Raw genomic sequence first — 16717 nt, 5'->3', positions numbered from 1 at the left:
TACAAAATTATAAGCACACCATAGTACTTCCTGTAAGAATTATTTGGAAGGAGAGAGATTTGGCCTGCAGTACTGCCTGAGTGCCCCCACATGCAGAGCTGATCCACAACAGGGGCTGGGGGGTGTACTGGTGAAGAGAGAGGCAAGCTCCCTAATAGCAGGGGGTAAAGGTAACACAGAAATAATTGCTGTTTTACATGGTGGGCGATGAGGCAGGTTAATACATTTACTGAAAATGGGCTTGCCTGAATGCCTCCCTGTTTTGGAAAGGTCCCTGCCGCCAGGACTGGGTTGGGGCCCTTGTGGACTTCTGTTCTTTTACCCTTGTTACCACACTCAACTGGAACTGAATCCGTGTTTGGCCTACCCACCCCCCTACGCTGCTCCCAGACCCGAGTGACCCCACACACTGCGCTAGCCTGAGAGCGCTCAGGGTTGCCTTCAGCATTCGATTTATGGCTGGGTCCCTCAGAAAAAGAGAGGGAGAGGGAGAGAAACATGGGTGTATGAGAGGAAGATCGACTGGTTGCCTCTCTCACTTACCCTAAGTGAGGACCCGGCCCACAACCCAGGCATGTGCCCTGACTGGGAATCCAGTCGGCAACCTTTAGTTCTGCGGGAGGATGGCCAACCAATGGAGCCAAGCTGGCCAGGGCATCCACCTTGGCTTGGGACGGCCATGACAGAATGTTCTGTGTACAACATTGCCAAGCACTTCCTGATCGCATCACAGCGGGTTCCCAGGGCCTGGCCCACAGCTCATTATAAAGGTCACTCACTCTTCAGCCACTAGCACCACCTAACTCCGGTGCACCTTTGTCCCGGCATGGCACTGCCTTGGGTCCTCGCAGTCTCGAGCCTTCTTCCTCTGCTGGACGCCCAGAGCCTGACGTGTACCAGTTACACAGTGCCTATCACCAATGCCACCCTGGACCAGGTGGGTGCCTGGGCCCCTGAACACTGTGGGTAGCTGTCTCCCTCTCTGGGCTTCCTTTTCCCCTGCTGGCTTATGGTCAGCCTCTCCTGATGCTGCCGTTTTCTCTCCTGGGTCCTGGGGTGAAAATCTGGTCAGCCTCCAGAGTCATTCCATTCCACTGCCTCCAAACTTGGAAGCCTCATTGCAAAGTCCCTCAGAGGGGCCGCTGGGAGTGGGGTGATGCCTGATTCATGGAGTGAGCTCCTGCATGCCCCACTCCTGCATGCCCCACTCCTTTCTGGAGCCCTCATCCTCCCGGTTTGCAAAATGGAGAGATCTGCTCAAGTCTTCTCCCAGCCTCCATCACCTGCTCTTGGATTTTTCCCAGATCTCTGGCAAGTGGTTTTATATCGCTTCGGCTTTCCATTCCCCGGAATATAAGGAGTCAGTTAGCAAGTACAAGGCATCCTTCTTTTACTTGACACCCAACCACACGGAGGACACGCTATGGCTCAGAGAATACGCAACCATGTAAGACCTGCACAGGCCAGCTCAGCCCCAGGCCCAGCCCCAGTTTCTGGCTTCTACTCCTAGCACCCTGGAGACCTTGAGCAAGCCCCACCCTCATCCTGGCCTCAGCCTTCTCATCTATGGAATGGGGGGGGGGGGGGGTTGACTCTAATTGCCACTTGACTCTTGCCCCTCAGTACTAAGACTGTCTACTTCTCCTTGACTGTCTTACTGTTTGTCTCCCCTCTTCTGTCTGGCATTAGTGGAGACAACTGCACCTATGAGTCCAGCTACCTGACAATCTATCGGGAAAATGGGACCCTGCTTAAATACGGTGAGGCTTCAGGGGAAGGGCTGCTGTGTGGAATAGAGAGGTGATGGGTAGAGTGGCCTAAGGGAGGAGACGGGGTCTTTGGGCAGACAGAACATGGGAGAGGCCCCCTTCTTACGTCTCTGTGGGCCCAGGGCCTGCACACTGAAATAATCAGTAGGAATGGCCAACATTTCTGAGCTCTTTCTATGCGCCAGGTGCTGTTCAAAGTGTTTTCCATGAATCAACCCACCTGATGTTCATGAACAGCCCTAGGAGGACAGGACAGTGACCCGATGAAGGGATGGAGAAGCACAGGTGTCAGGGAGCTTCTCTGAGGTCATGCCACTTGCCATGAGAATTAGGTTCACCCCCCAGGTCAGCGCCAGTACTGTCCCCCTTTCAACCACTCTCTGTCCTCTGGGAAGTAACGTTGGCGGCCTGTTTGCTGGGCAGGCAGTCACTTCACCCATGTCTCCACCATCCTGCAGTGAGGGCACATAGTAGGAACACACAAGTGCCCATGGAATTGAACCACCACCACCAAGGAGCCCTGAGGCTCCTCTCTGAACCTCATTTTCCTCAGCTGTAAAATGGGCAGAGGCCTCACAGCCACCATTCACGTGAGGCTCCTCTGATTCCACATACATAAGTGTTCAGTGTCAGGCCTGGTGCACAGTCGGAGCAGGGACGCATGGCCCAGATGGACGCATGGCCCAGATAAACCCCTGGCCCTCACGGATTGGCTGTGCAGCCCTGTGCACAACCAGGTTTCCTTGCCTGTGAGGAAGGGACCATTGTGCTGTCCCCATGGTCTCACCCAGAGGCTTTCTCTTCCAGAGGATGGCAAAGGACACTATGGCCACCTGATGATCCCCAAGGACCACAGGACCTTCATGCTTGCTGCTTTCCCAGAAGACCCGCAGAAAATTGGGCTGTCCTTCTATGGTAAGCATTGCCTAAACTCCCACCCAGGCTTTCCCCAGGACCACCCGCTCCTGGTGGTGGGGCCCCAGACCTCCAGCTATCCTTGGCCTGTCACCAGACCCCCCCAACATTCTCACCAGTCCCCTTGCTCCCTCCTGCAGCTGACAAGCCAGAGGTGACCCCGGAGCAAATGGAACAGTTCTATGAGGACCTCAGATGCAGAGGCATAAGCAAGTCGGAAGTTATATACACTGATGACAAAAAGGTGAGTGCCAGGGAGACTGTCTTCTGCTCATGTGAGGGAGCTCCTGCCTCGGGCAGCCTCAGAGGTCCAGAGAGGGAAAGCTGCCAGCCAGAGCTGCACAGCGAGGCAGAAGCTCCTGCTTTTAAGGGCCCACCTCACTGCAGAGACAGCTGAGCTTCAGAGAGGCCCATGGCGGGAGAGGTGGGTGAGAGCCTAGGAGGGACATCTCTGGGAAATCAGGGAAGACGCATGCAGTAGGTGGAGAGGATTGAGAAGGCTAGCAGGAGGGGCACAGCTTGGCTAAGGTTCGGTGGTGGGGCTTGGGAAAGAGACACACATGGGGAATAAATAGTCACAATGGCCTGCCACCACCCAGGCTTCTCAATCACACAATGGGGGCAGGTATGGTGGTTCCCGGGGCCGTCCGCACTGCACACAGCAAGTCTAGGACCTCCCCCACCCTGGTTTTTGCTTTAACTGAGAATTACCTAGGAAACGATCTTAATACTTTCCTTTAAACCCGTGTCAAGTGAAAGGCTTTACTTGGTCTTGTTAGATGCAACCATATTTGAAATCCCAGAGCTGATGAGCTGGTTACACTTTTTTGGATATATATGGCATACTTTCATCATTATTCAAATAAAAATGTCCCCATCGGCTTGCCACCTGAGGTCATCTCCTGGGACCACGAGTGGCACAGGTAGTCCCCTTGCTCTTGGGAAAGGGCTTATGAACATAGGCCCTGGAGTCAGTTCCCTGGTCTACAGCCCGTAACCCCCATCTCCGGCTGGGGGGCCTCGGACAGGCCATACGGCCACTAGGAGCCTCAGTTGCATCAACTACAAAATGGTGGTGAGAAATCCAGATCAACACAAGGGCTTAGCAGGTCACAAGTGCCCTGTAAATTCCAGCTGTTCTTGAGGGCTGGAGCCCCCATTCTAGAGGTGAATAAACTGAGGCCCACCAAGGGAAATGACTTGCCCAAGGTCACCTAGCTTGAAGTGGCAGAGACCGGGCTGACCCCATGGTTGGGCTGGTGCCGCAGTCCAGAGGGGACCCCCCCTCCCCTCAGGAGCCCCATGCCCTCCCCCATCATGGTGTCTTCTTCTTTTCCCACTGCCTGGTAGGATCTGTGTAAGCCCCTGGAGAAACAGCACGAGGAGGAAAGGAAGAAGGAAAACGAGAGGGCCAGGAAAGACACAGCTTTGGATTAGGACCTCGGGGACTTTGGGGGTCTGTCCTAAGCCCCCAACCCACCCTTTGTACCTCAGTTCTTTCCCTCTGTGGCATCAATAAAGCTTCTGTATTTGGAATAAGTAGATTGTCATATATGCTCATGCACTCATTCTCTCATTCATTCATGTTGAGGCCGGCCAGGAGTTGAGCCCTGGTTGCCCACTAGGTAAGACCCTGTTGTTCCCTGGTTGGAAAAGCCCCCCCTAATTCCCAGCACACGTGTCAGGATGGGCGGTATATGGTGTGGGAGACCAGCACGAGAAGGTTCCTTCTGCAGTGGGGACATGTGGGAAGGTTTCCTGGAAGGGGCATCCGAATCAGCCTAGGAAAATTCAGAGCTTGGTAACACCTGCTGCTCCCGCTGCAAGCCAAGGACCTGAGAGGGCACATTTGAGGAACATCAAGGCAGAGGAGGCTCAGGTGGATAAGGGGCAGTGAGGACTCAGGTGTGTGTTGTCAGGCATGAAGGACCTCACTGCAGACCTCATCTGGCCATCTGGACAGGTGAGCTGGGAGTGGCCTGATTGGAGGCAGGAAGACTGGCTTGGATGCCGTTGAACCTGATTAAGAGGTAGGGGCCTGAGCTAGCGCAGGGGCAGAACAGGGAAGACCGAGGGACCTAGGTCAGAGGTGCTAAGTGTCTCCATGAAGTGTTCTCATGGCAGCCTCTTGGCACCCAACACCCATGAGGAGCATACGACACCTAGGACTGAAGTTTGCCTCCAGAAACCAGTCCTCTTGCAAACGTGTGCTGAGCCCTGGAGATGGGGCCACGTTGGAGGCAGGCCCACGTAGGGAAAGAGAACTGAGCCCCTGAGACCAGGAGTCCGGTAGGAAAACCTGGCCTTCCTCCAGGCCCAAGGGCTTTGTGATTTATGGGCACGTGGGGGGAGGAGCACCGCTCAGGGTGCAGAAACACTGGGGCTCAGTTCAGAAAATTCAATGAGCAGCCTAAGCTACCTAGAGCTACAGGCCTGTTAACCTGCAGCCTGCTGCCTAGCCCCAAGGCTCACACGCTGATTCCAAAGAGCCAGGCTCCAGGGACCCAAGTCTCCAGCTTCCTTTGCTCAAAGCTGGAGCCACTGCCCTGGGCCCCCACTTTGGGCTCCCCCCATCCATCCTGAGGTCCATGGGACAGCCTCTTGGCACCCAGAAGAGTGTGGACCCAGAAACTCAGAACCTACGAAGAATCTCTCCATGTCAGTGTCACTTTCTACAAGATCCCATTTCCAACTCTACTGAGGAGCAGCTGAAAAACTGAAATAGCAATGGGCCCTGGTGATGGGGGCAAAGCAAGTGAGAGGAGACAGGTGGGGCAGGTTGGCTGACAGGTTGAAGGGACATTGAGAATCCTCCCTGTTTAGACCTGAGCCTTGACCTTTATTGTAAGAATGAAATACAGGTGTGCTGTCTCCCAGGGAGAACTGGCCCTTCTCCCCAGGAGATCAGTACTTTTAATATTTAACTGGTCCTTCGAGAACTGGCCCTTCTCCCAGCCATTGGTTAGCTAGGTCACACAAAGCTCTTGGCGCGTAGCCACTTTCCTCTAAAACATATTTAAGCATAGCCCCCAAAGTGGGACTTTGGAATCTCACCTGAGGGAAGGACGCTTGCTCAGAACTTTTCCCAGTCGCACCTGAACTGTGTCTTGGGGATTCCCCAGCATCTGTGTTCACCAGGTGTTGGTGATTTCCCACCTGGTGATGTATGCTCTTGATTCTTGCTTTTTCTCTTTGCCCTCGCTTAATAAAGTGCTTAACTATTCATCTTTGACTTGGAGTTTTTATTGTCTGCGAATCCGAACCTCCAAATTAAGTGGCCATGATCTCATACGTGCCCTTTAACGGCACACTGGCAAAAAAGCCACGGGCACGGGTGGGGGTTGGTGGGCATTGTGGAAGTTTAGGGGAACATCAGTAACGATGACTATAAACTTGGGAGTCAGACCACCGTGAATCTGGGTGTGACCCACGGGAACCCCAGTCTCATCAGTAAAGTGGGGGACACAGTGGGAACCTGAAAGGCTGTTATGAGCACCGAGGAGTACACCACACTGAGCACTTAGCTCAAGGATCAGCATCCGGTAGGGGCTCAGCAAAGAACAGCTGCTGCCACCGTTTGTTGCTAGAAGGAGCACTGGCAAGAGAGTCCAGTCTTGTGTTTTGTAGCCACCAGGTTTCTGTGTCTCTGGCCTCAATGACAAGGGGCTTGGCCAAATGGCCTCTCTGTGCAGGTCCCTCCAGCGGAGAGGTTTATGGTTCTGAGACGGGCAGAGGGGGCAAGGCTGAGAAACAGAAGCCACCAGAAGGAGGCAGGAAGAGTCTGGGAATGTGCACCCAACAGGTCCCCCGGGGGAAGGCTCTGCATCCACCTTCCACCCCACCAAACTGACTTTAGAAACCACAAGTCAATGAGACACATCAGAGACACAGGCAATTTTAGGAATGTTTGGGTTTTTTTTTTTTTTTTTGCTTTTTCTTTTTTTTTAAAGATCAATATTCATTCTTCTTCATTTGCCCTCATAACGAAAATAGAATTTTTAAATGCCTCAAATATACAAATATCATTGGTGCACACACATTCCAGAAAAGCTGAGGTACATGCTGCTACGGGGTCGGGGAGAAGAAGATGGCCTGGCCCTGGGCCACAGGGAACCCCGGGAGGGACTGGGGGTTTGGAGATGAGGTACTGAGAAGGTCCGTGGCAGATAGCTTCCTGGGGTGTCTCCATCCCAGCAGACCCACGGGAAAGGAGGACCCAACCACAGGGAAGCTGGGAGTGAGTCATCCTGGGGACTGGCATCCTCAGATATCCCAACAGTCCCAAAGTGTCCCACCATCAGCCACCAGGGGAAAGGTCCCCGGCCACATCTTTCCAGAGATGCCTATTCCCAAGTGTGGGTCACAGGCAGGTGGACAGGTTTGTGCCAGAGACCCTAGCCCCATCCCTTCTTATAGGTGTCCTAAGGAGGATCCAAGCCCAGGAAAACTCCCCACTTAAAAACTATCTGTCCTTCCATATATAAAGCACATATTATTAGCTGGAGGTGGACAAGTGCAGGAGACTTTCAGAGACTGCATCTGGACAGAAGGTGGTCTTGGTCCCAGCACTTCCTTCTGGGGCTGGTGCCCTGGGAAGTTACTTCTCTTGATGACCAGGGCCCTTCCATTTGAAAACACCGAGACGGAGCAGGCAGGGCCTGTGCTGGAGGGAGAACTCCTCGTGAGGGTCTGCAGGGGAGACAGCAACAGGCTGGCTGCTTGTCCACCTGTCTTCAGTCTGTCTCTGAGCCCCGAGTGCCATCAGAAGAGGCAGGAGCCCCGCAGGCTGTGGGCCTGGCGCAGATCGGCCGACAGGGAGCGGCTCATGTGCTTGGCGGTGGAGCGGACGCGCTCGGCGGCCTGGACGGCTCGGCTCAGGGCCTTGTTGAGCTCCTCCAGGTCCTCCAGATCCAGTGGGATGGAGTGCCGGTGTCCTCCGGCTGTCCGAGAGGAGGCTTCGGGGGGCCACTCAGGAGCTAGTCGGGCTGAGGGGGCTGAGGTAGGTCCTCCTGGAGGTGCATAGAACCTGAGGAGACAGGTAAGTGTGTTGTTAACCACAGAGAGGATTGGGTGCAGCTGAGGAGCGCTAGGTTTGTAAGTGACGCTGTTCTGAGCTCCAGTGAGGCCTCTGGCCCCTATTCTCTGGGTCTCAGTTTCTTCATTTCTATGAGAATGATGAACACCTACTTCGAGGAATGTCTTAGCAGGACGAAGGAAGATAAACGGAGTGCCTGACCCAGAACAGGTACTCAAAAATGGTTGGTTCAATCTACTCATTCATTTCGCAAATACTTCTTGACCACAGGCTGTGAACTAGGCCCTGTGGTTAGAATGAACGACACTGACCCTGTCCCCTTGGAGCTTCCAATCTGAGAGCCAGGTGTGGGGGGTACCAGGATCACCCCGGGCTCTGTAACAAACCCTGTTCTCCGGAGAGGTAATATAGAGGAGTCCCCCTGCCAGTGCAGAATGCTGGAGAAAGGAAACAGACATCTTGCCAAAGATACACAGATGGCCAACAAGCACCTGAAAAGATGCTCGACATCATCAGCCCTCAGGGAGATGCAAATCAAACCGACAGGAGGTGCCGCTTCATGGATTTCACATCCGTGGGGATGGCTACAGTCACCAAGGCGGTAACGAGTGCTGGCCAGGATGTGCAGACACTGGAACGCACACACTCTGCTGTAAAATGATGCAGGCCCTTCGGAAACTGTCCGGCAGTTCCCCAAGCAGTAACAGAGTGCCTAGCCCAGAGCCGGGACCCTCATCCTCGGAAGCCACGTGCCAGGCTCCGAGGGAGGTGCTTTACCAGCACTATCTCATTTATTGGGTCAGTTCTATTAGGCTTATTTCACCAGTGAGCAACGCGAAGCTCAGAGAAGCGAGGTGAGGCAGGGGGTGACCCCAAATCTCAGTCATTCCCCTTGTCCAGCCACAGAGCCCTGCCCGCGCTGCGTTACCTTTTAAGGGCTCCATCTCCTCACCTAACACCACCTCCCAGGGTAGATCCAACAGGAAAATTCAGGTGAAAACCTCTGTCAGCTGCCTCGACACGTTAAGTGTTCTGTGTCAGCCACGGAGGCCCAGGGTCAGAGAGCTGGGGAGGGCCAGTGCTGAATTTACGTTCAGAGCTAATTAGCACCTAGTAGATGGTGATACATATCACCTGAACCTAACAGCAATAACCAATTACGCCCTTTGGGGACTATCAGATGTAATTACTGGGTTCCCACATACTGCTACCTTCTGATAATTTGATGACCAGGTTGGCTGAGAGTTACCCAAAACTTCCCCAGGGCAGAAGCTGCAAAAACAAAACCCCACCGACCCCCCTAGCAAGGAAGCCTCTGGTGCAGGGACTATAAGGCAGCAGACCACCAGGTGGCAGCACAGACCCAGGCAGCTTTCAAAGGGTGCTCAGGCCTCCGCCTCTAAGGACGCCCAGTCCTGCAGGGGGTGAAATTTTAGGGCATCATCAGCCCAGGTTCCAGCAGCATTAGAAGCACAGTGGTTGCCAGTCACCCTGTGTGTAGCATGGACTGTCCATACACTAGTTCATTTAACCCTCACCACAATGCCTTTCACAGAGGAACAAAGTAACCCGCCCAAGATTACATGGCTACCGCTGGCCAGGTCTGTGGGGACACTAAAGCCCAGGGCCTCTCTCCTCGCCCATGGCCCATCCAAACCTGGGGACAGCAACCTGGTTAGTTGTGTCCACAGGTCTGAGCTTGCAAGGATGCGGAACGGCTGCAGAAATAGAGGCCCCGTGGTTACAGTGGGCACTCGGAGTTTATTCCGGGCCAGCAAATTCCAGGTGAAACCTTCCCTGCCCAATGAGTCGGAGCATAGACAGGTGTCCCCACCACCTCTGCCTGAGGCCTGAGCACTCAGGGTGGCACGCACAGTGCACTCGGGGTCTGCTGAGTGACTCCACGGGGGTTGGCCTCACCCTGCACATCATGCATGAGGGAGAAGACAAGGGAGCACACGATGCCTGGGTTCTCAGCTGCCTGAGACAGGCCCGAACGCCAACTACGAAGCACTTCACACGGAGAGGAAGGCTCTTACACAGTGGCTGGTGGGTAAGGCATGACAGGAACCGAGGAGACGTAGGCAAAAGCAGGAGGGGCTGGTACGGAAGGCGCCGCAGCCAGATACCACAGTCCAGGGAGTGGCCGGGGCAGTGAGCCCGCCCGTTTTCTTCTCTGCTTGGGGCTGGAAGTTGAAGGTGCACTCCTCCCTGTGGTGGACTTTTCTGCCCCTGTCACGGAAGGACACCAGAGAGACAGTCTGACTACTTGGGAAGATCAGGCAGAAAAGAGAGGGTCTGCCCAGGCCCTGCCCTGTTAGAGCCGGACACTGGGCTGACCACGCTGGGAGTGCCCAGATTTGGGTCACAAACCCTCTGCCCGGTATGCTCCAGCCCTGGTCGGTACGAGAAGCCGCCCTGCTAACCTGACCCAGGCCCCAACCCCCATCAAGAAGAGCTGAGGGAAGAGACTGAGCATTTGCCCCTACCAGAGGTGGCTGTGTCTGGGCCTTCCCCCTCGGGGGCAGACCCAAATCCACTACACAGGGGACATCGCAGGGCATCAGTGGGAGACAGTCCTCGTGGGTCCCTGGTGACAGCACCTGGAAGACGAGAAAGATGTCAGGTGAGGATTACGTCTGAATCATCAGGCCTGGAGTCTCCCACGTGGACCTCCTGGAGCTTCCCTCAGGAACCATGCAGAGAGGACAAATTACCTCCCTCTGGGTGACAACAATACCGATGGCAACTGTGACCGTGAGAGTCCATATTTTATGAGCCAGGTCCTCCAGGCATTATTTTATCAAATCCCACAAGCCACTCACTAGCTACTACCATCACTCCCCCACTTTACAGGTGGGAAAGCTGAGGCTCCAAGAGGTTGAATAGTTTGCCAAGGTCACGGGGCTGGGAAGCAGTGCTCCTCTATCTGATGCCAAGCCCAGTGAGACCGGCCATTCTCCATGTCGGGGCAGCTCACAACGATCCCCGGCAACAGGGGGGTCAGGGGAGGCCTAAAAGCGCCCATTAGCAGGAGAGTAGGCAGCCTTGTTCTCTCCCATGCAAATCCTCTGAGTAAGTTCCAGGGCTAGTCTACTCGTCCTTCAGGCCTCAGCTCAGCCATCACGCCCTCTGGGAGACCCACCCACACACCAGGCTGGTTACATGCTCCCCAGCCCACCCTGTGCTCCCCCATCCCAGCTCTGATGGCTACACTGGGCCACTCTCTGCTTAGCTGAGAGTTTCTTGGGGAAAGGGCTCAGGGCCCAGTATGGGAAGGTATAGGAATGAATGAATGAACAAACGAATGAATGACGGAAAGGACTATTGGAACTCCAGCAAAGGCAGAGGGACATAGCGAAGTGCCAGGGCTCTGGAGTCACAAAGACCTGGGTTCAAATTCTGGCTCCACCCTTTGTAAGCTCTATGTCCTAGGGCAAGTTACGTGACCTCTTCGAGCATAGCTCCCTTACTCATACAATGGGAATAAGAATAAAGGCGGCAAAACCTACTTCCCAGAAGTGTAAGGCTTAGTGTTTGTTAAAACCCTTAGCATAATGCCCTATATACATTAGGAGCTTAATAAATGACAGCTTCATCAGTATCATCATCATTGCTTAAAAGGGACCTGGAACCCATCTCCAACCCTCTCATCATGGATGTGGAACCTGAGTCTCGGAGAAGTTAAGGAACTTGCCTAAGGTCACACAGCAAGTCAGTGCCGAACCAGGACTAGAAATGGCTGTCCACATTCTCAGGCCACCACTCTCCCCACTGCTCTTCCCCGCTGGGTTTGGGAGAAAGGACGAGGAGTGGAGGGGATGGAGGTGAGAGAAGATGCAATCATTGCTGCCAGACCCCCTGCTGCCGGGTACCTTCCTAGTAGGACCCTTCAAGAACTTCTTAAATTACGTCCATGGCTTCTCCATGTCAAGGTCAAGGAGGGTGGCTTTAGGCAGCAGCACCTGGGGCAACAGGTGTGAGGACAGGACACCCTGGGGGTTCTGAGAATCTCAGAAAAATCTGGTTCCCTTGTCTGTGCCTTTGGCCTGCCTCCAAGCTCAGGGCAGGCTCACATCTGGCCCGACTGTCCCCTCCCTGGAGAGAAGAAGCTGTAGCCTTGCTGCCTTGGCCACTTCCATCCCTTACCTGTGTCCTGGGTCCTAACAGGCTGGCAGTGGGGACAGGAGACTGTGCTACTGCCTCTTGGGACAACCTTGGGGGTCAGAACATGGTACTCCTGGCCTGGGGATGAACACAGAAATTTCAACGTCAGCTCTCCACATGGATGCAGAATTGAAGGGGACTTCGTATCACGACCTTTCTCCTCTCCCTCCAAATGGTTTGAATAGGCGCTCTCTCCTTTTTCTATTGTGCGCTCACACACATGATATATTTGTATGTATCGAATATATGTGTGTATGAATGTATACACATGTACATAAAGACACACTGATCTTTCTGTTTATGCTAAGCTCTCTCCCATTTCATCTCAGGTCCTATTGCGGTACAACCTGCTCAGTTCTCGACCTGCAGAAGCAATGGACACACCCAGGCTGGCTGTTAGGGTTTGAAAGTGAGTGAGGATGACATAAGCAGGGACAAAGAGCACTGCCACTCCCCCCAGACGTGACTGGCTGGTTAGGATGGGAATGGCTTGTGCTCGGGGCCCTGAAGCTCAGGGAGTGGGTGCCTCTAATTCCAGGCCCACCCTGTAGTCACAACAGCTTCTGAATGTTTGCTGGGAGAACTGCCCGGGGCCGTATCCACTGGGTAGGCGGCCAAGCGCCTGCCAGATAGAGAGCGCTCGGTGTTATCAGAAAGCTGGTCAGACTCTCAGACCCTCACCCCAGCCCCTGCCTGGGCATCCCTGAGTCTTCCAGAAGATCTGCATGTTGCCTGATCACTGATCACTTCCCCCCTCTGCCATTATGGGTTCCCACTCTGTACTCTGTGTGTTGCACTGGGGTCCCCTGGACTCACTGTCGCTCTCACTTCTAACTCCTTGGCCTCCATCTACCCCACTGGGGCAGGGTAAATGTCTCCTGTTTCCTGCCTTGTGCCCAGGGCTCAGCCGTAGGGATCTGAGGTTAACCACTCTCTCTCCCAGTGAGGGGTGGGTGAGAGCCATGTCTATAATTCACTTACTGTAATAATTTACACACTTACTGTTAATGCTTATTTGTTGTGTCTTCTCTAGATAGCCAGATTCAGGACAGTAGGAAGTAGGAGCCTTCTCCACATTTGTTTTAATGTTAAGCACTTTAACATCCTACTAGGTGTCATCTCAAGCTTTACTATGTGCTGGGTGCCTGGTTCCTAAGACAGAGGGGCCCCCTGGGGAAGCAGACCTGAAGGTCGGGCAGGAGTAAATGATTCTGTGTTTGTCCTGTAGCCCATGTCCAGCAAAGAGCAGGCACCTCATAAACCTCGTTATGATTGACCAGCTGAATGTGCTGAACCAAGCATGGACCCTGGCAAAGGGGAGGCATCGGAAGCCATTGGCTGAAGGAATGAAAAAAAGCACCGAGATTCACAGAGGCCATGCTCCCTGAAGTTTTCCATATCACAGAACTCAGAGAAATGATAATGTTCAAATGGCTAAATGGCAAAGGCTTCTCATGATAGAGAAGACCACCTTGGAAACAGGACCTGCCCAGCCCTCCCTTCTGGCCCACCTGTATATTGGCCCCGGAAGGTGACCCTGTCTGGCCGTCCGGTACTGCGCATTCCTCTCGTTGTGTCCCGAGCTGCATGTGGGCTGTCCCTGGTGGTCCTGCCCTTCTCAGAGGACAGCCAGGGGGAGGTTGGCTCAGATTCGGGACCTAGGGTGGAAAGAGAGGGGCATCAGAGTGGGCGGGCAGGCAGGTCGTGCAGCTCAGGGAGTGCGTATATCTAATCCCAGATCCACTCCTTCGTGGAGACAGCTGGCACACCCGGACCCCCGCCTTTGCGCTCAGCGCTGGTCTAGACATATTGCCGGTGCCAGGCCGTGCGCCCCATGGCAATCCCGGGAGGCAGGCGCTTTCTTTCCTGCACTGGTAACTGTCCCTTTAACTGCAGGGGACAGGTGAACCACCAGGCCACTGATTCCAGAGCTGTGTTCCTTTGGCAAGTCCCCTGCACCTCTGGGTTTGGGTGTCCTTATATCTGCAGAACATGGATATTATGGCCCATCTTGCAGTGAAGATTAAGTGAGGTGATATACAGGGTCTGGCACAAGTAGCATCTTTTTTATTACAAAATCTTTTATTACAACATCATAAGCATGTAATTCTGTAACATAACAGTATCACACTCAAGCACACCATATGACATTTTAGGTGCAATGTTCAAATTAAAACTATGAATTATAACACCCATATTATTACCCTACCAACCACACTCACAGAGGCCTTACTTCTGCCGGACCCTGTCTGTGTCTTAGTTGCAATAGCTATTACTGGACATGTATCATGCTTCAGAGCACCACAATTGCCTAAAACAGATACACAAAGCCTTCAAGTGTTTTCTAAGCCTGTGGCTGCGGTCCTTCACCACTGAACCCACACACCCAGGTTGTGGCCTCCAGAAATCAGTTTTGGGAGATGGTCACTTACTCCAGGACAGTCGGGGCACCTCCCGAGGCACCGAGGAGGACCTGGCTCGCCGCCTTCCTGTGGGGACAGTTTGCTCCGCACCTCCAGGCTCACTGGACAACCTCTCTGTGGATTTACTAGCAAAAGAGTGAGAGCTGATGTCACTGGGTGAGGTTTTATGCAGGCTTAACGTTTTTTAAAATATGTTCACTGATTTGAGCCCTGGCTGGTGTAGCTCAGTGGATTGAGCATGGGCTGTGAACCAAAGGGTCACCAGTTTGATTCCCAGTCAGGGCACATGCCTGGGTTGCTGGCACGTGAGAGGCAACCACACACTGATGTTTCTCTGCCTCTCTTTCTCCCTCCCTCCCCTCTCTCTAAAAATAAATAAATAAAATCTTTAAAATAAATAAATAAATATGTTTACTGATTTGAGAGAGAGAGAAACATCAGATGTGAGAGAAAAACATTGCTTGCCTCCCATATGTGCCCTGACCAGGAATCAAACCTGCAACCTCGGTACGTGCCCTTCATGCCCTAACTGGGGAGGGAACCTGCAACCTAGGCATGTGCCCTGACTGGGAATCACACCCCCAACCTTTCAGTGTCAGGACGACGCTCCAACCAACTCAGCCATCTGGCCAGGGCAGGTTTTATGCAGACTTTAAAGATGATAGGTGAGGGGCCAGCCAGAGAAATACTTATGATGGGAGGAGAGCAGGGAAGTCCAAACTAAAGACCCAGGGGTCAGAATCACAGGAAACAGCTCTGGGCCTCTCTGACCCTCAGTTTGCTCATCTGTCAAACAGGGATAATAAGAGCAATAACTTCAGAGGGCTGTTGGAAGGATTAGTGAGACAATGTCCCCCAAACCCTTGACCTAGTGCCCTCCCAGCGATCCATCCCAAGTTCGCTGATCTTGTTATCATCCTGGAGGAATATCTGCTGAGCGAGAGGGTGAGAGTCCTGAAAATATTGTAGCTCTTCAGTAGGGTGGTGAGGTCAGGGGTACTCGTTGTATCAGACTTTATTATTAACACACATGTTTATAATATTTTTATGTAGCAAATACAACACAGTAAAAAAAACATAAGAGTGAATGAATGATTAAGTGAATGAGGGAGGGAGGGAGCGGTGTGGCTGTGCCTGTGTTCACGTATCTGAAAGGAGCCAGAGGCCAGCCACATCTGCCTTCTGTGGCTGCCCCCAGGGCCCAAGGGTGGGAGTTTGGGGGTCACCCACCTGCCATAGTGAGAGCCCCAGGCGGCCGGGGAATCTGCTGGCCAGTGCCGCGCCCGGGCAGGGCGGTCATGTGTGGACGCTGGCCGTGTGGGGCTATCCTGGGGTGGCTGGTGCAGGCTGTCCTCCAGCCGGAGCTGGAGCCGGGATACCTCCTCTTGCAGCTCGCGGATGGCCTGGCTGGGGTGGGGTGGGGACAGCAACAGAGAGCACACATACATGAACGGAGCTGCAGCCACCCCCGGCGTTCTGCCCGATGGGGCAGCCTTCATCCCCTGCTAGGAGGCCTGGGGTCCAACTCCACTGTTACTTCCTTCTAGACCGTCCCTATGTGTCCACTGTTCTTGCTACTCATCGTGAACCTCTCTGAGTTCGTGTCCCTGCACATTCAGTGAACAAAGCATAACTTTCTTCGAGGCTCACCTGTCCTACCACGCAGGGCCTCTGAGTTGCTTTTCTGAGCCACAAGTGACCAATTCTCAAGATAGAGACAAGGGTACAGAATACAGAGGGTATTGGCTAAAGTTTCCCTTTAAAACCCGAATTCTGACCTTCCTCGGCCCCTGGGCTGACCTCCTTCTTCTACCTCTGTCTATGGAAATCCTAACTATCCTTTCAGGCCTGGCCTCTTCCCACCCTTCCCTCCTGGGTTCCCCCAAATGCTTCCCGTTGTTCAAGCCCCTCTCTCCGCTCCTGGCAGGAGATGCTCACGTATCCACCTCCCCAGCCAGACAGTGAGCCATTAGCAGGCAAGGAGCAGGCCTCCTCAGCACACAACCCCTGAGACCTCTACACCTTCCAGATGCTCTGGGAACATGACTGAACAGGATGGCAGGCTCCAAGAGGGAGCAGAGTAAGGGGCTGCCGGAATCCCTGCGAACCCCAAACATAGCACAACCTCTTATTGGAAATTATCTCAATGAGCTACTAGCATCTAGGGAATGAATACTGTTTGCATTTTTCTCCAACCAGTCCCTGAATCTCTAGTCTCATTCTGAAGGTGTCACTGGCACTGTGGCATATAATCCCACCTAGAAAATGCCCCCACCCCCCCATCAACCCCAACAGAGAGTCAGAGTCTGCTTCAGCACTGCTGTCCTCTGGGCTGATGCGGACTCTCCATTTGCTGTTTGGGGCCAGCTTCCGGACTGGGGGCTCCCCTCGGGGTTAGCTCTTGCCTG

General features: G+C 53.7%; 2 protein-coding genes across 5 annotated transcripts in view; one reads left to right on the top strand and one right to left on the bottom strand.

The window, feature by feature from the left end:
• The first annotated feature begins 817 nt into the window (after nucleotides 1-817).
• ORM1 (orosomucoid 1) lies at nucleotides 818-4185 on the top strand. The gene is made up of 6 exons (XM_024562478.3): nucleotides 818-937; nucleotides 1305-1447; nucleotides 1690-1760; nucleotides 2577-2684; nucleotides 2825-2928; nucleotides 4035-4185. The coding sequence occupies exons 1-6, from the start codon at nucleotides 827-829 to the stop codon at nucleotides 4119-4121; spliced, it is 624 nt and encodes a 207-aa protein (XP_024418246.2). The 5' UTR covers nucleotides 818-826; the 3' UTR covers nucleotides 4122-4185.
• Nucleotides 4186-5726: 1541 nt separating this feature from the next.
• The window catches only part of AKNA (AT-hook transcription factor), a 52033-nt gene continuing 41042 nt past the window's right edge, over nucleotides 5727-16717 (bottom strand). For all 4 annotated transcript variants that reach the window (XM_053921378.2, XM_053921381.2, XM_053921370.2 and 1 more), the window contains exons 16-22: nucleotides 15540-15716; nucleotides 14319-14434; nucleotides 13398-13544; nucleotides 11869-11964; nucleotides 10209-10322; nucleotides 9759-9951; nucleotides 5727-7710 (exon numbers count right to left, since the gene is read on the bottom strand). In XM_053921378.2, coding sequence (XP_053777353.1) covers nucleotides 7446-7710; nucleotides 9759-9951; nucleotides 10209-10322; nucleotides 11869-11964; nucleotides 13398-13544; nucleotides 14319-14434; nucleotides 15540-15716 — 1108 coding nt within the window. In that variant the 3' untranslated portion in view covers nucleotides 5727-7445. The remainder of the gene's footprint in view (nucleotides 7711-9758; nucleotides 9952-10208; nucleotides 10323-11868; nucleotides 11965-13397; nucleotides 13545-14318; nucleotides 14435-15539; nucleotides 15717-16717) is intronic.

This window comes from Desmodus rotundus, chromosome 1, assembly GCF_022682495.2.
Source record: "Desmodus rotundus isolate HL8 chromosome 1, HLdesRot8A.1, whole genome shotgun sequence".
NCBI lineage: Eukaryota > Metazoa > Chordata > Mammalia > Chiroptera > Phyllostomidae > Desmodus > Desmodus rotundus.
The sequence above is the reverse complement of the archived record's forward strand: the minus strand, read 5'-3'. Positions and strand labels throughout refer to the sequence as shown.

Coding starts and splice junctions, on each gene's coding strand:
- ORM1 (XM_024562478.3), top strand. CDS start 827: ATGGCACTGCCTTGGGTCCTCGCAGTCTCGAGCCTTCTTCCTCTGCTG. Junction 938..1,304: donor CCAATGCCACCCTGGACCAG/GTGGGTGCCTGG, acceptor GATTTTTCCCAG/ATCTCTGGCAAGTGGTTTTA. Junction 1,761..2,576: donor TGGGACCCTGCTTAAATACG/GTGAGGCTTCAG, acceptor TTTCTCTTCCAG/AGGATGGCAAAGGACACTAT.